The sequence below is a fragment of the Triturus cristatus genome, chromosome 1_2 (assembly GCF_964204655.1).
Source record: "Triturus cristatus chromosome 1_2, aTriCri1.1, whole genome shotgun sequence".
Lineage (NCBI taxonomy): Eukaryota > Metazoa > Chordata > Amphibia > Caudata > Salamandridae > Triturus > Triturus cristatus.
This window is the reverse complement of record NC_140580.1, coordinates 736,149,403-736,167,729: the sequence shown is the minus strand read 5'-3', so window position 1 is coordinate 736,167,729 and position 18,327 is coordinate 736,149,403. Positions and strand designations below refer to the sequence as shown.

Below are 18,327 nucleotides of genomic sequence, written 5' to 3'. Positions count from 1 at the left end.
GTCCTCTCAGGCAGAGAGTGTCTGTACCCAGCCAGAACCAGCTCTGCCCTCTCTGGAATGCCTTCCTGGCAGGAGGTGGAGACGGAATTGTCAGAGTCAGGCCGGGCCCATTCAGGCGAAAGGAAATCTCCTCCCTCTACTCTAAATGCAGCCCAGGTCTATTCAGCCTTTTCCGGACCCACCTAGACTATCTGGAGCCATTGCTCCTCCCAGCCCTTGTCATCCAAAACCCAGACAGTCAGTCCACAAACCCAGCAGAGGCCTACTGGATGGCTGAGCAAAAAAATACCTACTTTCTAAAAGTGGTATTTTCAAACCCATAATGTAAAAATCACCTTCACTAAAAGATGCATCTTTAGATTCTGAGTTCAGGCACACTAAACTTAATTTCTCCTCCTAGTTCCCAGGGCCAGTCATGTTTATAATATGTTATAAACAAACTCCCCATTCTGTCCTATGGGAACAGGTATCCTTGCAATAGTGAAAATTGGCAGTAATTCACTATCAGGACATGCTACTCACACCAGGGCATGACATACCTTTCACATACACTGCACCCTGCCCACAGGGGTACCTTGGGCCTGCCTTAGGGGTGACTGGCATGTACAAAAAGGGAAGGTTAGGGCCTGGCAAGTGGGTACACTTGCCAAGTCGACATGGCAGTTCCAGACTGCACACAGGCTCTGCAATGGCAGGCCAGAGTTACATTTACAAGCTGGTTGCTTGGGTGGCACACTCCAGTGCTGCAGCCCACTAACAGCATTTGATTTACAGGCCCTGGCACGATCAGTGCACTTTACTAGGGACTGACAGGTAAATCAAATGTTCCAATCATGGAAACACCAATCCATAACACAGTTTACAACAGGAGCACTTGCACTTTACCACTGATCAGCAGTGAGAAAAGCGTGCAGAGACACTAAGCAAGCGAAAACAGAGGCAAAACCGGGAGGTCAGAAAGCAAACACTCCGGGAAACATGCCAAAAGATGCCAAGTCTAACTTCCTGAAACTTGGAATTATTGATTCCTGAATTATTGATCCACTGTCCTTTTAATGACGGCCCTGTTGTTCTGTTCCTACAGAAGCAGTTACCATCAGGATGAGATTATCTTTCAATTTCAGATGTCCACATCTCAGTGCTAATCAGTCAAATAATTATACGTGTTCATAAACCCAGACTTCAGGAAGCACAATCTGCCATGAGATATATCTGCACTAAAATTATCTGTAGAAACATTACGCCTACCAATGTCCTTCTTCCTGATATCACAACACAGCTGTGTGGACCTGTGGTCGTAGACTAAACCCTATAGATCCTCATTAGAGTATCACATCTCAGGAATGAAGAGCAATAGATCGGTTTAAAAACAAACATTGGCAAAGCCATTATGACTGACTTTTGTGTATTATATGCATACATTTGCATACAGGCACAAACATCAATGCACAAGTTGACAGATGAAACACACATGCAATTAAGCAGACAGCAAATGTATCTGCAAACTAGTACACAGACTGGTAGAGATGCGCATAGACCTATAGGCACTCATATGGACAATTCAGCTGGCATGCAGTCAGCAATAGACATAGATCAAGAGACAAGGTCTATTTTGTGTAAGTTGTTTTATTCTTTAGGGGGCTCTAAGGGCATCTCAAATCACTAGTTGAGGAGACTGAAAGGAGGGAATGGAGAGGTGAATGTGGAAGGCTCCTTCTGAATTGAATGGTGCTCTCCAAAATGGAGCGGTAGTAAGTAAGCAACCAATTGTATTTGACTGGGCGGCAAGGAGAAATCAGGAATGGAAATATGGCTGCAGGAGAGGGAAGGGGGAGCCAAAATCAAGGGTGATGTGGCAAACATAGAGAAAAATCAAGGTTTGAAGAGCAGTTACGAATGGACGACATTTAGGGTAAGCCAAGGAGAGCCACGTATCTAGGTAAACTAGAACACACACACACATGTAGAAAGACATAGAAACAAGATGACAGACTGACAATAAGACGGATAAATGTATGCAAACAATTTTCATACAGATCGAGACTTTCCCTTTACAAAAAAATTACTGCTATTAAATGAATTTGTCAATTCAAGTAAATGAAGGATACAACTCCCAAAATTCATTGATTTGTTGAATGAAGGCACAGGAGCAATAACAAGATGTAAGCGTCCATGGAAAAATTAAACTTAACATTATGTATTTTTACATTATAGTTTCAAATGCAGGTATGTGTTTTTTTTCGATGATATCCTTTTTTATCTGCTTTTAAGCAAACCAAATAGCTTTTGTCATTTAACAATGAGAACAGCTAGGGCCAGCTTTAGCACTGGTGGCGCTGTTGCGCCAATGTTTTTGGCACCCCCCTCCCCCTCCCATGACCTCCTTCTCCACGAATTCCCCCTCAACCACCCTTCAACGCTGCCCCTCATTTCTCCATAGCCCCACTCTGACATACATTTCATTTTTTCCAGCCCCACTCACAGTTCACGCCCAGTCCGTTCTGTGATGTGCATGGTATATGTCTTTTGCAGCAGGCACATTGACCCTCTTAACTAATGTAGAATGAGTCAAAACTGCCCCTAGACAAAAGCCTTAGCTCTGTCCAGCAGGAATATTAATCACTAGAGTTATCTTGACATTTTTATTGTTGCCTGAAAACTGCTGGACATACAAGGATTTCCCAGCACATGCTTTTGAACCCATCAGCTATTTTGAAACACAGCGCCCGGAGGTAAGTTCCTGGTGCGGCTGCACCAGTTGCACCGCTCTAAAGCCGGTCCTGAAAACAGCAGTGACTGCGCAAGGACATTTTTTTTTTAACTCTTTTACCTTACTGTGCTTTCTGCATCTGTTAATATCTGCTCCTGGAAACTAATTACATGCAGTAATTCACTGTAATGTGAGGAGGGGTGTTTTAGCCAATTATGATTTGAAAATAAGGATGTTACCGTCAGTCACCAAGGCACTGATATACAACACACAGTTAATCTATCAAACGTCTGCCTCAAAGTGCTTTCCATGCATATGACACTTTTTTCTACCAGCAAAAGTGGACCAACAATAAAATCCCTCAAAATTGAATTAGCATGGGGAAAAGACAAAATCCATTCCTGAGCCACGCTGCTTGCATATCCCTCTTACTACGACTGATCCCTCCTGCTTTACGCAGGCATCAGTGGAAGACGGAAGCCTGCAGTGCTGCCTCTGAAAAATTGCCAGATGCTGCGATCTAGTGAGAGTTGCTTGGCGCGCTTTCTTTGGCGTCATGAGCAGCTGCAAACCAGGACACTGAGGTTCAGTTCACTTGAGATGGGCGCTGTGGACTGTCGCCAAGCCTGGATTAAAACAATCAGTTCCCATCAAAATTAGTTACCAGATATGCAACATCATTTGGCATATGGTGGACAACCCGCTAAGCCGGCGGAGGCCTGTCTGCAGGTTTTTTGGATACAGAGCAGATACCATGTTTTTGAACCACTTGGCATTGAATTGGGCTTTTCAAAGCACTGTTTGTTTCTGAAAAACAAAAAAGCAATGGCCCTAATGTGTATGGAGGTTACTCACTTGGCAACGGGCCATTGTTTGTTTTTCGTGCCTGGGTTCACAATAGCATGAATCGTGGGCCTGAACAAGAAAAACAAGTGACAGTCGCCCCACCGTGAACAGAATGGGGTGGAGGCCACTGTAACTCTGAGGTCCTGTGGCAGAGGTTTCTAAAGAGAGTCAGTAGAGACTGGCATTGATTGGGAACCCAGTGGTTCGTCTGAGGGAAAGGGGAGAGAGCTCAGACTATGTGCATGACAGATTTCCCGCTCCCCTAAACTTGTAATTATTCCCATAGTCCTAACTGGAGTCTTTCTGTGTGTGTGTGTGCGTGTGTGTGTGTGTGTGTGTGTGTGTGTTTTAACATACCACATTCATGTGACAGAGTGGCTGAAAGAAAGGCATGGTAATGAATGTGAGCGTTCATTAGGTTTGCATACACAGGTCGCTTTTATCTCTCCAGGTGCTGAATCTGACAGAATTGGAGCAAAACGGACTTCTTTTCTTATTTGTTTCTGGCCACCACTTATATGCTAATTCTAGCCAAGGTGTGGCAGGAAGACAACAAAAGTATGCAAGTCACTACTATTCAGTGATCAGTGTAATAAGCAGCTTACCTACATCTCACTTACTCAGACCCAGAGTCGTGCTTTAGCCGCTACCGACTACTAGCTACCTTGAGTCGGACTTGACTCTTTCTGCAGCATGATTTTGCATCGGTTTTAGCTGTTGTATGTGTGCACTTTTTCTAGCTTCTGATTGAACCTCAATGTTCTTTTGGTCTTCCTGCATCGACTGATTCCTACTAATCCTGTCAAAGCCCAATATCTACTTTACAAAGCAGTTATTTCCCACAGTATTGAGGATGGTAGATTGACTGGCACCAGCCTGACCAAGCAGCATCTCCTATGACACAATATATTGCCATTTATTTAAGACAAATATTCAATGTTCTGGGCTTAAAGAATTTTGCAGACAGTGAAAAGCCTCTATCATGGAATCAATGCAGATCTAAAATGCATAGACTATCCAAAAGATTATTGCTAAACCGTCATCAATACACCACTGGTAGACTTCACCTTGGAGTCAGGGCAGCCATGGAAAATTCTGGTATAGCCACTACCCCTAACCATCTCATGGGACTCACTCCAGTGCCTGAGGACTGCATACACAAAATCATTAACAAACTGAAGCCTGTGGCCACCTTTTCATTACTCCGTAATGTGAAAACTAGTATATTTGACCAATCAACAATAGACCCGATCATCACTCTATGGCCTATTACGACCGTCCACCACCGCAACGGAGCACGGGACAGAGGTCCTGCCAGGCAAATTAGGATGCGCCCACCACACTGGCTGGCGCATCCTCGACGTTAACATTGCGGAGGGCGGTGCTGTAAGCAGCACCCACCGCAATGTTCATGCCCATGTTGTGCACTGCCATGCACAACGTGACAGCTACTAACCAAAACTGGGTCCTGTCTCAAAAAAAGCTCAGTTGAACTGAGCCAAATTAACCGAAAAAACAGAACATATTGTCCAAACTGAGAATCACTGTAACCTTCACTTTGTAACTCCTATCATGAAAAATAAAACATGAGAGGAGGGCTTTATGAATTTCCTTTTACTCAGGAGAATATTTAATAATTATTTCTCATTTCTCTCATATTGTGCGCTAAACGATGATTCATTGCGCGTTTATATTTTATAAAGAAACACCATAGTACAAATCCAAATACATTACACAACAATACATAATAATCTTAATCCCCTATACAGAGAATACATACTACATTCACTCCTCAAGCATTCGTGGCCAATACACTCTTACATACAATATACATGCACTGAACAAAGTGGTTCTCTTCAGGACCAACCAATTTCTTAAACAAGTGCGTCAAAAATGGAATCTTAACTGTCTGTAGCCAATCCAGCTTGCTCTGGGGCATTCGTAATGAATCTGTTAACTGTGTGGGCCAGCCCAAAAACAACTTGGGGGAAGGCTGCCTCCTTCGCCGGCTTTCACAATCAGATGGTTGATTATTCTTTCTATGTGAGTTTGCTTGCTTGTCTCACATCGGAGTCCCGTGCCGGCATCGAGATTACTCCTCCAACGACTTAGTAACGGACTGATACAGCCACGAGTCGTTAGAAAGAATAATCAACCATCTGATTGTGAAAGCCGGCGAAGGAGGCAGCCCTCCCCCAAGTTGTTTTTGGGCTGGCCCACACAGTTAACGGATTCATTACGAATGCCCCAGAGCAAGCTGGATTGGCTACAGACAGTTAAGATTCCATTTTTGACGCACTTGTTTAAGAAATTGGTTGGTCCTGAAGAGAACCCAAAAAGATAGTGGTTCGAAACGCGTCGACCAGTTTGGTCCTTGTTGCACCTATTGGATTTTTTCCTACTAACAACGTTCTTCTCTACCTTTATTGTACATAAAAAAGAGAGAAAGCACTTTGACTTATATAGAGGCTGAGAATTAATCTATTAAAAAAAGGAAAGGTGTCATTAGGACCACTTTGTTCAGTGCATGTATATTGTATGTAAGAGTGTATTGGCCACGAATGCTTGAGGAGTGAATGTAGTATGTATTCTCTGTATAGGGGATTAAGATTATTATGTATTGTTGTGTAATGTATTTGGATTTGTACTATGGTGTTTCTTTATAAAATATAAACGCGCAATGAATCATCGTTTAGCGCACAATATGAGAGAAATGAGAAATAATTAATAAATATTCTCCTGAGTAAAAGGAAATTCATAAAGCCTTCCTCTCATGTTTTATTTTTCATGATAGGAGTTACAAAGTGAAGGTTACAGTGATTCTCAGTTTGGACAATATGTTCTGTTTTTTCATGCACAACGTGACAGGCACAGCGCGGTGCCTGCCACCTTGTGCATGGCAATGATGGGGGGTACCATGGGTACCCCCCAGTGCAGCCACCCATGCCCACCTCCCCCAGGGGCCCGCAATGGGCCTCTGCGGTGACTTCGTGCATGCCTTTCCATGGCGGAGTCTCCGCCATGGAACGGCATGCATCGTAATATGGATGGCAGTGCCTGCAAGGCACCGCCACCATTACCTATACCTTTTCCGCCCGGCCGGCAATCCCACCGGCGGAAAAGCAAAAACAACAGTTGATGGACAGAATGCAGAACAATGTCATACATTCACCCCAGTACATAGATCTGGGCCTAAATCCATTGTTTTTTTGCTAACCATGCCATTCCAGTTTGAACCCAGCCATATGCTAATCAATCTTGACCCTGTGCCTCATGGGAACAATCGAGCCCGAACTGCCAAGCCAGGTCCTCCCTGGACTGGAAACAAGCATCCTAGGACCGGTTTCGGGGTTTCACCCCTCTTCAGCCAGGATAGCTTGATTCCAGTGGCATGGAGAGCATGGGACCCAAGTCTGGTCATATCCGTCCCACTCGGGCTGACAAATGCAAAAACAACAGTTGATAGACAGAATGCAGAACAATGTCATACATTCACCCCAGTACAGAGATCTGGGCCTAAATCCATCGGTTTTTTTGCTCACCATGCCATTCCAGTTTGAACCCAGCCATATACAAATCAGTCTTGACCCTGTGCCTCATGGGAACCGTCCAGCCCGAACTGCCAAGCCAGGTCCTCCCAAGGGCGTCCCTTCCTAATAGCGAGTCCTCTAGGCATGTATGACTCTTTTGCGACTGCAAATGTGGTCGCAAACCAGTCGCAGTATACCACCCTTTTCAGAAGGGTGGTAAAGCACTCGCAAACGGAAAGGGGTCCCTAGGGGACCCTCCCCCTTTCGGAATGCAGGGGAAAATACTTTTTAAGGGCAGGCAGTGGTCCCAGGGACCACTGCCTGCCCTTAAAAAATGAAACAAAAATGTTTCATTTTTTATTTTTTAAATGCACCCCGTTTTCTTTTAAGGAAAACGGGCAGCATTTGAAAAAAAACCTGCTTTATTTAAAAGTAGTCCCAGACATGGTGGGCTGCTGCAGGCCACCATACCTGGGAAGGCCTGCCGTTCCCAATGGGGTCGCAAATTGAGAGAGGCTCATTAATCTTCAGGAGCCGCTCTATTTGCGACCCCATTGGGAATCGCTAACAGTGAGAAAAACACTGTTGTACATAGTAAATTGCGCCTCGCAAAAGAGTCGCAATTTGCGAGGCACAATTTGCTTGATCGTACACCTTGCTCTCAGTCCCTTGTCCTGAAAAAAAGTTACACAAATATAGAGGGAGACCTTGACCCCCTACGATTAGTGGGGGCCAAACATTTTTTTTTTTTTTAAGCTGTACTGCAGATCCATGGAGGCTCCATGGTGTAGCAAATAAAAAATGGCTTGCTCCCACCCTCTTGATTTTTAAGCCCCCTTGGTGCGCCCACGGGGTCAGCGCATTAAAGTTTTTAAGGGGAGGGGTTTCACCTCCCCTCTCCCCAAGCCTTTTCCAGGCCACAGGGATCCCATCCCCTGAGGTCTATCATTTATTATGGGGAGAGAGCATGTGGACCCCTTCTCCAAGCTTTGAAGAGGACCCTGTGGCACCATTCTGCGGGGTCAATTAATTAATTATGAAGAGGGAGCGTGCGTGCAGCTCCCATCTCTGAGCCTCTGTAATGCCCCAGAAACCTCATTAACTGGGGCTGAATTAATCTTTTTGGGTGGGGGGAATGTGGCTCCACTCTCTAAGTCTCAGGAAGGTCCAAGGTCCCCCTCCCCCAGGTTGGTGTTTTATGGGAAGCAGGGAGTTAGCCCCTCTCCTGAGTTATACAATAGCACTGGGAGACTATTCCACGGGACCCAAAGAGAACAGTGTCCCAGGTATCCCCTCCTACAGGACACTGCTGTTCCCCACCCTGGACAGTCCAGTTATGGTATATAAATTTGATTCACCAGCCGGACACGGATCAAGAATCGCTACACTGCGACTTACTTAAATAAGATACTCATATGAAGCAATTGGCCTTTTACTCACTAACTCAGTCTGGTATTTCTCCAATAAGGATACACAGGCAGTTCCTGTTGGCCTAAGGCTTCTAACCTTGACACTACGTCCTTAAATTGGACGCTCGATACCAACCATGCATCAGCCGAATGAATCTCTTTGGCACACATACTATGCCATTATAATTGTTGCCCTGAAGAAGCCATTTTTAGGGCAAAATGTGTTGGCTGTTTCTAAAGATGTACACCAAGCGTATGTGAAATAAAGACACACAACGACATCGACAAACGACAATCGATTGTCTATCTACTTGTACACTTGCAATTTGTAACTTACTGCTTATGTGTATTGCCTATGTGTCTATTTGTGGTCATTTGGCAGCTGACCATTTGAGGTGGGCATTACAAAGACCTAATATACCACATGACTGGCCTGGGTAGTGCAGTTATCTATAACCCGGCTGCCCCTCTGTATGTTGATCAAATTTGATTCCCTGCCTGCATTCTCCCAGACAAGGAACACAACTTTGCTTCTACCTGGCTAGAGCAAAGTGAGAGAGCCAGCTCCCGCCTCACCCAGGATGGGTGCTGATTAGGGAGCCAGCAGGGGCAGCAGGACCCTTGCCCCCCGTGGCCCCCAATGAATGGCATGTTGTGGCCGTCCCAGGTGGGTACAGGCACTCACTGTAAAATAACGGCCGGCTCCCATTGTAAGGTGCTGGCTGGTGAGCAAGAAAAGGCTATGGGGTTTTGTGGCTCCCCCATGGTCCCAAAGGTAATATAAAGTCTGGGCATCCTGGTTGGGACTGGGACATCCATAATAAAAACAATAATAAATGAGCAGCAGGAACAGCTAATTTATTATTCACTGCTCCAAACAAAGAGTGCCACATAAGCTCTGCAAGGGCTTTTTAATTTGGATTCTGGTATTGCCCCTAGAAGAGGTAGGGGCACCACCAAGCCTTTTTTCTAATATTGTGGAGGGCTGCATGGAGTGCAGCAGCCCCTCAGCAACACTAAAAAAAGCACAGTAAGTCTCCGGGGTCATTGAATCCATTACCCCAGGAGAGCTCAGCATATGTTTTTAAAAGCACTCAGAGGTGGAGCTGTATGCTCCTTAGCTGGAGTACAGGGAACCCTTGTTCTATGCCTGCACTTTCTGGCCTGAAAAATATTTTAAAAAAGACTCACAAAATTTTCATTATAAAAAAAGCTTTATAGAAAATATTTTGTGACAATCACTATTATTAAACATTACAACGTATGAACGTCTAAAATATCAATTTGATCACAGTTATTGGGGACTTTTAATAGAGTCAATAGGTCTGCTTTGTATATGTTGATGTGCTGACCCTTTCATAAATCCAATAGGCATGCTGCTTTATATATTTTGGTGTTCTGACCCTTTGACAAAGCCAGCAGGTTGTTCTTACTTAAAATGACACTCAATATTTTTACTTAAATAGTCAGTGGTTAGGCACCCATGGGGAATTTAGGGCTGGCCCTGCACCCAACCCCATGCCTTGAACAGCCAAAGGTCTTACTCTCAAGAGGTGGGTGGGTGCTAACCCTACTCGCAACACAGACAAAGGCCTTTATCCGTAAGCATCAGCAGGTTGGGTACCTGCAGTGGTTGGGCTCAAGGCGGTGCCACAGGCATTGCACAGAGATGACCATCTTACTTTATGTAAAAAATATGATAGAAATTCACTGAATAAAACAAAGGTTAAAGTCACATTATAAACCTTAGAATTTTGCTGAAAAACCAAAGGTTAAAGGGACTTTATAATTAGGTCAAGGTGTCAGTTAAAACATACAGTTTTAAACTAACAAAATCACTGACAGTTATCAGTTATGGTTAGCTTAAGTTTGCTAAATACACAAAAGAGGGTCAACCTATCCTGTAGTAAAATCTTTGGGCCTAATTTATGAGTTTTTGCCGTAGGGCAGTGCCGCAGGCCTTCCTGTTGCAGTGCCGTACGGCAAAAGAAAAGAGCACAAATGCACTGTATCTATAGGATAGGGCGCATTCCTTTCCTTTTCCCCTGCACTGGTGCACAATGGGCTGCTATGCAGGGATGAATATTTTTGTGCAGGACGGGAAACCTTCCTGCACAAAAACATTCACAAGAGGCTTTTTCCTCTTTCTATTCTTTCATTGTGTGCTGCAGAATGCAGCACACATAGAAAAAGAAAAAAAGAGGAGAATTAAGCTATTTCTCCTTGGTGAGCCTCCCTTACGCCTCCCCTAGGGAGGAGTAAGTTTTTGGCACTGCCTCAGAGTTACAATTTCCAGCAATACCAATTGAATGCAGAAAACTGCGTTAAAGGGAACGATATTTACAAGGCAGCATTAAGCCGAAAAAAGTGCCTTAGTGCTGCCTGGAAAATATGGAGCAGGCTCCTGCACCACCGGAGCATCACAAAAAGTGACGCACCAGCAGCGCAATGTCTAAGAGGTCAGTTTACTGGTGTCAATATATCTCACAATGGTAAAGATCTGCACCCTAGTAAATTGGTGTGTCCCTGCCATCTCATGGATATAGTAGTAGGCTCCTCAACCACAGGTACTACCAGTGGAATGCTTCATCATCAGATCCTCACCCACTACACCTAGTGTGAGTGCAGGGGCTCAACGCAGTTTGTAAGCTGAGCTCTTTCTAAGGGATAACAGGTTCGAATTTAAATTGCCTTCAGGATCCTAAATCCTGTTTACTAGCAAGTTCCTTTGGCAAGAAGAAAACAGTGGGATGTTTAGGCGTATGATGACTCGAACATCAATGGATCAATGGGTGGACATGTTTAAGCCTCTACCTAGTGCCACCAAGGGTCAGCAGGCTTTCTTCAGGACTGACTGTGTACGTAGAATCCATATGAAATATAGTAGGTAGGTACCAACTCTTGCTAGTAGTTTACACAAACATTAATATCATGAAGCATGCAAACTTACAGACCATATTGGACTTTGAGTGTTGAGTGAAAGTTTCTTAATGAAAGTGTGAATACAGGTATTGTCCACATCCACTACCTCATGAAGCCTTATTAAACAGAGGCTATAGACCATTAAAGGACGAAGCCCAATAGGGTTTGTATGTTTGCACGCTTTTATATAAGCATGTATGTTTATGTAGATTATGTTTTAAGTGATTCTGCACTATTTAGTACTTTATGCATATTTGAAATGCTGTACTGCTTTTTTGGAGTAAACTGAACTGAAGATTAGTGGATGATGTCATCAGTGATTTCATCAATGATGCCATCAATTATGTTATTTAAGATGTTATCAGTGATGTCATCAATGATGTCATTGAACATGGCATGAGTGAGGACCTAAGCAGTGAATGGCGGGGACACAAGGTAGATGCCTCAGTAAACTATAACTGGTGAATTTCAGTGGTGTTTTGAGTTCGAAATGGTATTTCTTTCAATGAATTTCTGAGGTTTCTTTTTTTATGTAAAGTCAGATATTACTACAAGACCTAACTATAATATCACTTCAGTGAATTTCTGAGGTTCTTGTAACATAAAATAAGATCTTATACTACCTATTAGACCTGGCATCCTTGGCATGGTTTCCCTTGACCTTTTGCCTTCAGACCCAGGAGTGCCCCGTGCAGGTAAAAGTGGTGTTGAGTCAACAGAAGATGACGATGTAAAATTTAATTTAAAAAAAGAAAAACGCTTAACATCATTGATGCAGGGAAGCAGTGAGCACAAGGTAAGTGTTTTTATTTTTTTTTAATTTAATTTTACCTCGTTGTCGTTTTGTTCGCTCCCCGCTGCCCACCGCCCCACCGCTCTTATCTACATGGGCTGCTTCTGTTCAGATCGCCTGTTTTTGCTGACTTCCTTTTTGCTGGCCTTAGGTCTCTGGCACTTTAGCACTGCTAATCAGTGCTAAAGTGTATGAGCTCTCTGATTTAAACATTATAACAGTGGTGTATCCACAATTGGCATATTTAATTTACTCATAATCCCTATTAAATACATGGGCCCAGGGCCTGTGAATGAAATGCTATTAGTTGACCTGCAGCACTGATTGTGCCACCCACTTCAGTAGCCCTTTAAACATGTCTCAGGCCTGCCATTGCAGAGCCAATGTGTGCAGTTTTGAACTGCAATGTCAACCTGACAAGTTAACCCTATTGCCAGGCCCAAACCTTCCCTTTTAATAGATATAAGTCAACCCTAAGATAGGGCCTGGACAGCCCAAGGGAAGGCTGCAGTGTATTTAAAAAGAGGGAGATGTACTTTTAAATGTTACATGCCCTAGTAGGGAAAACCCCTCATTGGTCACTACTGCATGGCCTATCTGTCCCATAGGTTAACATTAGGATTACTTTATTACATACTATAAAGTGTAATTTCCAATTGAGAAGGGATGAGACCCCCACATTTGAAGTCTCTGGAATCACAATTTCAAATCCCACTAATGGTGAAGTTAGATTTTAAATTGTAATTGTGAAAATGCCACTTCTAGAATGTTGGCATTTACTTACTTTAGCCATTGGGTGCCTTCTGCCTTTCTCTGAATACACATCTTGGGTGGGTGACAGCTGGGCTTTGGGCATTCCCTCAGCCACACACAAATGGAGCTCAGGTATCGATGGGCCATCCTGGGCAGGATGGGAGGGAGGAACCGGCACTTACAGCCAAATAGGCTATGTCCTATCCTCACACAGAGGGCTGCATACCCCCTGTAGTGAATATGGATCCAGGGCAGGAAGGGCATGGATTCTGTGCACTTAAAAGCCCCCCCACTTCAAATGTCTTCACCACTTCAAAGACACAACTGGGTGTAAGTACTGGACCTCTGACACCAGCAACATAGTACACTTCTGGACCTATGGATATCCTGCGTGGAAGGAGGACTGCTGTGCTGCTGAAAGAAGTGTCAATTTGCTGGACTCTGCTGGACTCCTGCTCTGCTGTGCTGACCTGATGCCTATTGCCCTCCTTGACTGGGAATGAGAAGGACTGGACCTGCTTCTCTCCAACCCAGAACCAAAGTGATTTCAAGGGCTTGCTGGCTTGCCTACTGTTTGAAGTCTCAGGGAAGTCAAAGACTTCAAGCCTATCTGCCTACAGCACCTGGACTCTGCCATCGGAGAGTCTTGCCCTGCCAAGTGGTGCCAATCTAGTCCTGGGCCCATGGAAGTGGGTGTAAAGTGCTTCAACTGCCAAAATGTACATATCATTCCAGTGCTCAAAACCAGGGCATCTCAATCAAAGCTGATGCATCGTTGCTGCTGTGAGGATCAAGGACACTCACCCCCATCCACGGTGATGCATTGCTACTGCTGCGAGGATCGAGGACATTGCATCACTGACAGTGCAGCACATTGCATCCATTCTCGAAGCATCTCCAACTTTGTGTGGCTCAGAGCCAACTCATCGCCTACATCTAAAGGATTGACATGGCGCATTGCCTCCTTTGCTTCTTGCATCTACTCTTCAGTAACAACGCAACCATGAACCAAGCTATTGTTTCAGTGGGTCAAGGCTGGTCCTTGTATCAGACCCATGTTCCATCACAGTCAGCCTGACCACATCAATATACAAGACAAGCCAATTAGGGTTGTTAATGGGTGACCACATCAATATACAAGGCAGGCCTATTGGCTTTGTCGCGGGATGACAACTTTACTATACAAAACAAGCCTTTTTGCTTTGTCAAAGGATGACCACATCAATATGTAAGTCTGTTGGTTTTGTCAAGAGGTTACCACGTCATTATGTAAGTCTCTTGGCTTAGTCAAGGGATGACCACATTATTATACAAAACAATCTATTGACTTTGTCAAAGGGTGACCACATCAATATATAAAGCAAGCTTATTGGTTTTGTATAGGGGATCAACATTTCATTATATAAAGGCAAACCTATTGGCTTTGTCAGGAGGTCACACATCATTATATGAGGACAAGTCTATTGCCTTTATCAGCGGATGTCCGCATCATCATACAAGACAAGCCTACTGGCTATGTCAAAGGGTGACCCCAAAATATACAAGGGAAACGTACTGGCTTTCTCAAGGGGTGGCCACATCATTATATAAAGGCAAGCCTATTGGTTTTGTCAAGGGCTAACAACATCATTATACAAGAAAAACCAAATCAATGTACAAAAATAAACCTATTGACTTTTTCAACAACATGTAACATATATTAATGCCTTTCTTTTACATTCCTCAGACCACATGACAGCAAAAGTTCCACCTCTTTTCTAGGAATGCCTAGAAGCACCATCAATTTTTCCTGGGGCCACGTTGTATACACCACAAGAAATATGAGGTTACTTTTAATAAATAATTTCTGGGAGCTGCTGCTCTCCCTGCTGTCACCCACAACACTTTTCTAACAAGTTGGTAGTGCCCCTCCCCAGATTGGTGCACTACAAAGAAGGAAACATAAGGAAATTAGCCTCTAAAGGGCATCATGGGGAATTTTTGGCCAGCAATCCAGATTTCTATAAATTTTTAACTTTAATTTCTCAAAAACTACTTAATCTAATTTTATGAAATTCTGTTCAGCCACTTGGGATTTAGCACTGTTCAAAATTCCCTGTGGAAGTCGCATGTTGAAATTGTATCTTGGGACCCCCCTTTTTTTTTTGGTCCCCTCATGGCGGATAAACCTACTGAGTGGATCTGAGTAGATGAACTTATTTTTTGGGAATATTTCGTGAAAATTCGTCAAGGTGCCCCAAAGTTATCAGCAAAACAAAACATCTCTATTTCCTATGGTAACTACGTTATAACTATCCCAGTACAATGGCAGCAACACTCTCAGGTTCTAGTATAACGAAGACCTTCATTCACTTGTTGCAGCAAAGCGGTATATCTTGATTCTCCGCCCTGCCAACTATGTCAGAAGCCTCATCTTCGGGTCTTTTATCACTCGAACACTGGGTTCTCCAAGTGATCTCTTTTTTCCACCTGGAAGTAGAACGTCTGGTTATATGACAGTTGTGACAAGAGGTGCAGAAGTGTTCTGGTGAGGTGGAGGTTAAAATTACCTCCTCTCCTCAGTTTGATTGTTCAATTACTGCGGATGGGGTAATGTTAAAAAATGTGTGGTGGTGCTGTGGTGGAAGTGCTATTGTTACACTGCACCTGGTGGTAGATCATGGATGGTCAACGTTTCGGCCCCCGGTAACCCTCACAGGCCTATGGGCCTTCTTCAGAACCAGATCAGGGTTGGCTACTATTGAAGGTAGTCTCTGACAGGTAAGTACATTACTCACCACTCTTTATTGAGCTCATTCGCTCGTCTTCATTATAGAGTGATTGTTGCTGATTTATCCTATAACTCTTTAAAGGAGAATGATTAGAGTACCTTGGGTTTGCAAAAGAAAACAGGCTCTTGAGGAGCTCTTGGTTGCGCTTGTGCTAACTCTGTCCTCATCGCCCTAGAAGTGGTCTTCGTGATACTAGAACCCAAGACCCTGATAATAACAGAAACTGTCATTCATTCTCCCTTGATTTCTTCTACTCATTTCAGTATACACAATGGATGCTAAGGGACATTAAAATATGGGCACACAAAGAGATGCTTGGGGTAAATTGTACTCACGTCACCATGCTTTAGTGCTAGAGAGCGCATGAACAATTAACAGCAAGATAAAAGGTTGATTCAAGTGCTGCACAAGGTGAAATCAATTAGAGAACTAAAAACAAATGGTTATTAAACCCCTTACCTGTCGTGGTGTCTGGTACTCCTGTTTAAGATACTTTACCCCAAGAGTTATACTTTGTGTAAAACATCGGAGTGGCATTTCCCTCACTGTTAGTTACTCGTGACCATGTTGCACATGTAGGTCACAAGGTCGTAGAGAGTACACCGTTTTATGATACCAAAAGGACACACTAAGGATTAATATAGTTGACAATTGAGTTCTGATTATGTACTAGAAAAAACGGTTGGTAAACAATTCACAGCTTACCCCCAGCATCCAAAAAGATCATGGTCAGATAAAGGTTAAAACGGCGGAAGTAAAAGGCTGTGACGGGAGTATCAGAGTTTTTCTCCCATGTTCTCACAATATTCCTTTATTAGGTTTAACCTGTGGAAATTACAGCTAAACAACACCATTACATTCAAGTGCGACGTCATCAGATGGTAAAGATTGCATGATGTCACTTCGTTTGCTACTGTTCTTTTGGGAATCGACCCCATACTCCCTCGAGTGCTAAAACATTTCTATTTGCCCATTTTAAAATAAATGAAGTGTACATGCATTAGGCTGTATCCTCTGACACAAATGTCACACCTTATATCAGATATCTAAATATAGGGGTTCATGCCCCCCTACCCCACCCCGAGTCCGCGCATTATCATTATAAAAACGATACGTTATTTCATTTCAATTAGTGTGACTACTCAACTTACTTTTATCTGTCTTATCAATCACCGTAAGAGGAATGGCTGAGTAGACATCTCTGCAGGAAGTGTCTTACCCCCTCCACCCCCTCAACCACAAAGCACTCATGTAAGCTCTTACTACATTGTTTGGAAAGTTAAAAACGTTTCAGATTACCCCGCCCACTGTACCTCCTCTAAGACTTCCAGCAGAGTGGCGCTGATGGACAGCAGACCGGAGAAGTCAGCATCAGGAAAAGTGAGGCCCTCTACGTAGAAGACGTGCTCGCGCTCACCGTTGTACTCCACGTGGTAGAACAGCTTCTCCCTCCCCAGCACGTGCCGGAACTCACTGCCGGAGTTCGTTTCTGGAAACAAACAGTGGTAACAGCTTCTCACCAAGAGGATTGGTACTGAAATCAGTAGTCTACTGGCCTCCATTCAGACGCTGTCACCAGAAGGTGGCTCAGTAACAGAGGTCCTGACATAGCAGACACTTCCTTATATTACTTGCATCAGACACCTTTGTCACTGCAATCTCGTAGAACAGAGTACAGGGGGTTTTCTTCTAAATTATAAACACTTTTGAGCAACACTGAGATATTTGTAGTGGGCTTCCATAAGGGCTTCCCTTTAAATAAAGAATAATTCCACTAGTATCACAGAAAATTGTGACAAAACAATTCAGTTTGATAGATTTTCATTTTTTCATATGGTATCCTTTATAATTTGTATTTCTGTATGGCCACAGAACTTTTAGATGCCAAAACACTTTTCGCCCTTCAAATGAGGAGCATTATTGATATTTTCGATAACTACAAAAGCTTCATTTTTTTTTTAAATGGATATTCATTTTCCCTCCAGCATATTCATAATAAGCCTGTATTTTAGAGTACTTATCTTGGAAAACGTATGGGCTTCCTCTGCAAGACCAAGGGGATCTCTTTACTCCATCTCTTCCTGGAGATGAGTCTTATTGTAAGAGATAGCCTAATGCACTCTTTCACCCTATTAGACCCGAACTTCGGGGAGGGGGGAGCAAGTACTCAAGCGGCAGTGGCGGGGCTGCCACTTCACTCAATGTGGGCAGAGACATTCATAGAGCTAGTATGAGAGCACACATTACCAAAAGTCCAGGAGCAGCCCATGCAGGTAAGTGCGGTGAGCGGGGTAGGGGGTACTCGACAGATGACGACGAGGGAAAATTCATTATTTATTTCATTTCCCCTCGGGTCGCTCCTGAATATGTCTGGTTTTAATGAGCTAAGACATACAATCAATATTTGTGCATTCATGTATTTTTAAAGCCATATCTTTAGTCTTTGCCAATAATTTACACTCAGAAACTAAGCACTGCTGGAACTTCTAGAGTATCCACCAGAGATGCGAGCATCAGAAGTCTGCAAGATGATTGATACCATGCGAAGTTTGCGCATGTGAACACGTCTGGCATACATCAAACGAAAGCCTTA

General features: G+C 43.7%; 1 protein-coding gene across 1 annotated transcript in view; it reads right to left on the bottom strand.

Moving 5' to 3' along the window:
* LOC146867922 (protein-arginine deiminase type-1-like) overlaps positions 1–18,327 on the bottom strand; it is a 468,509-nt gene that overhangs the window by 183,782 nt on the left and 266,400 nt on the right. Inside the window, exon 7 of the mRNA XM_085608649.1 lies at positions 17,048–17,223. Coding sequence (XP_085464775.1) covers positions 17,048–17,223 — 176 coding nt within the window. The remainder of the gene's footprint in view (positions 1–17,047; positions 17,224–18,327) is intronic.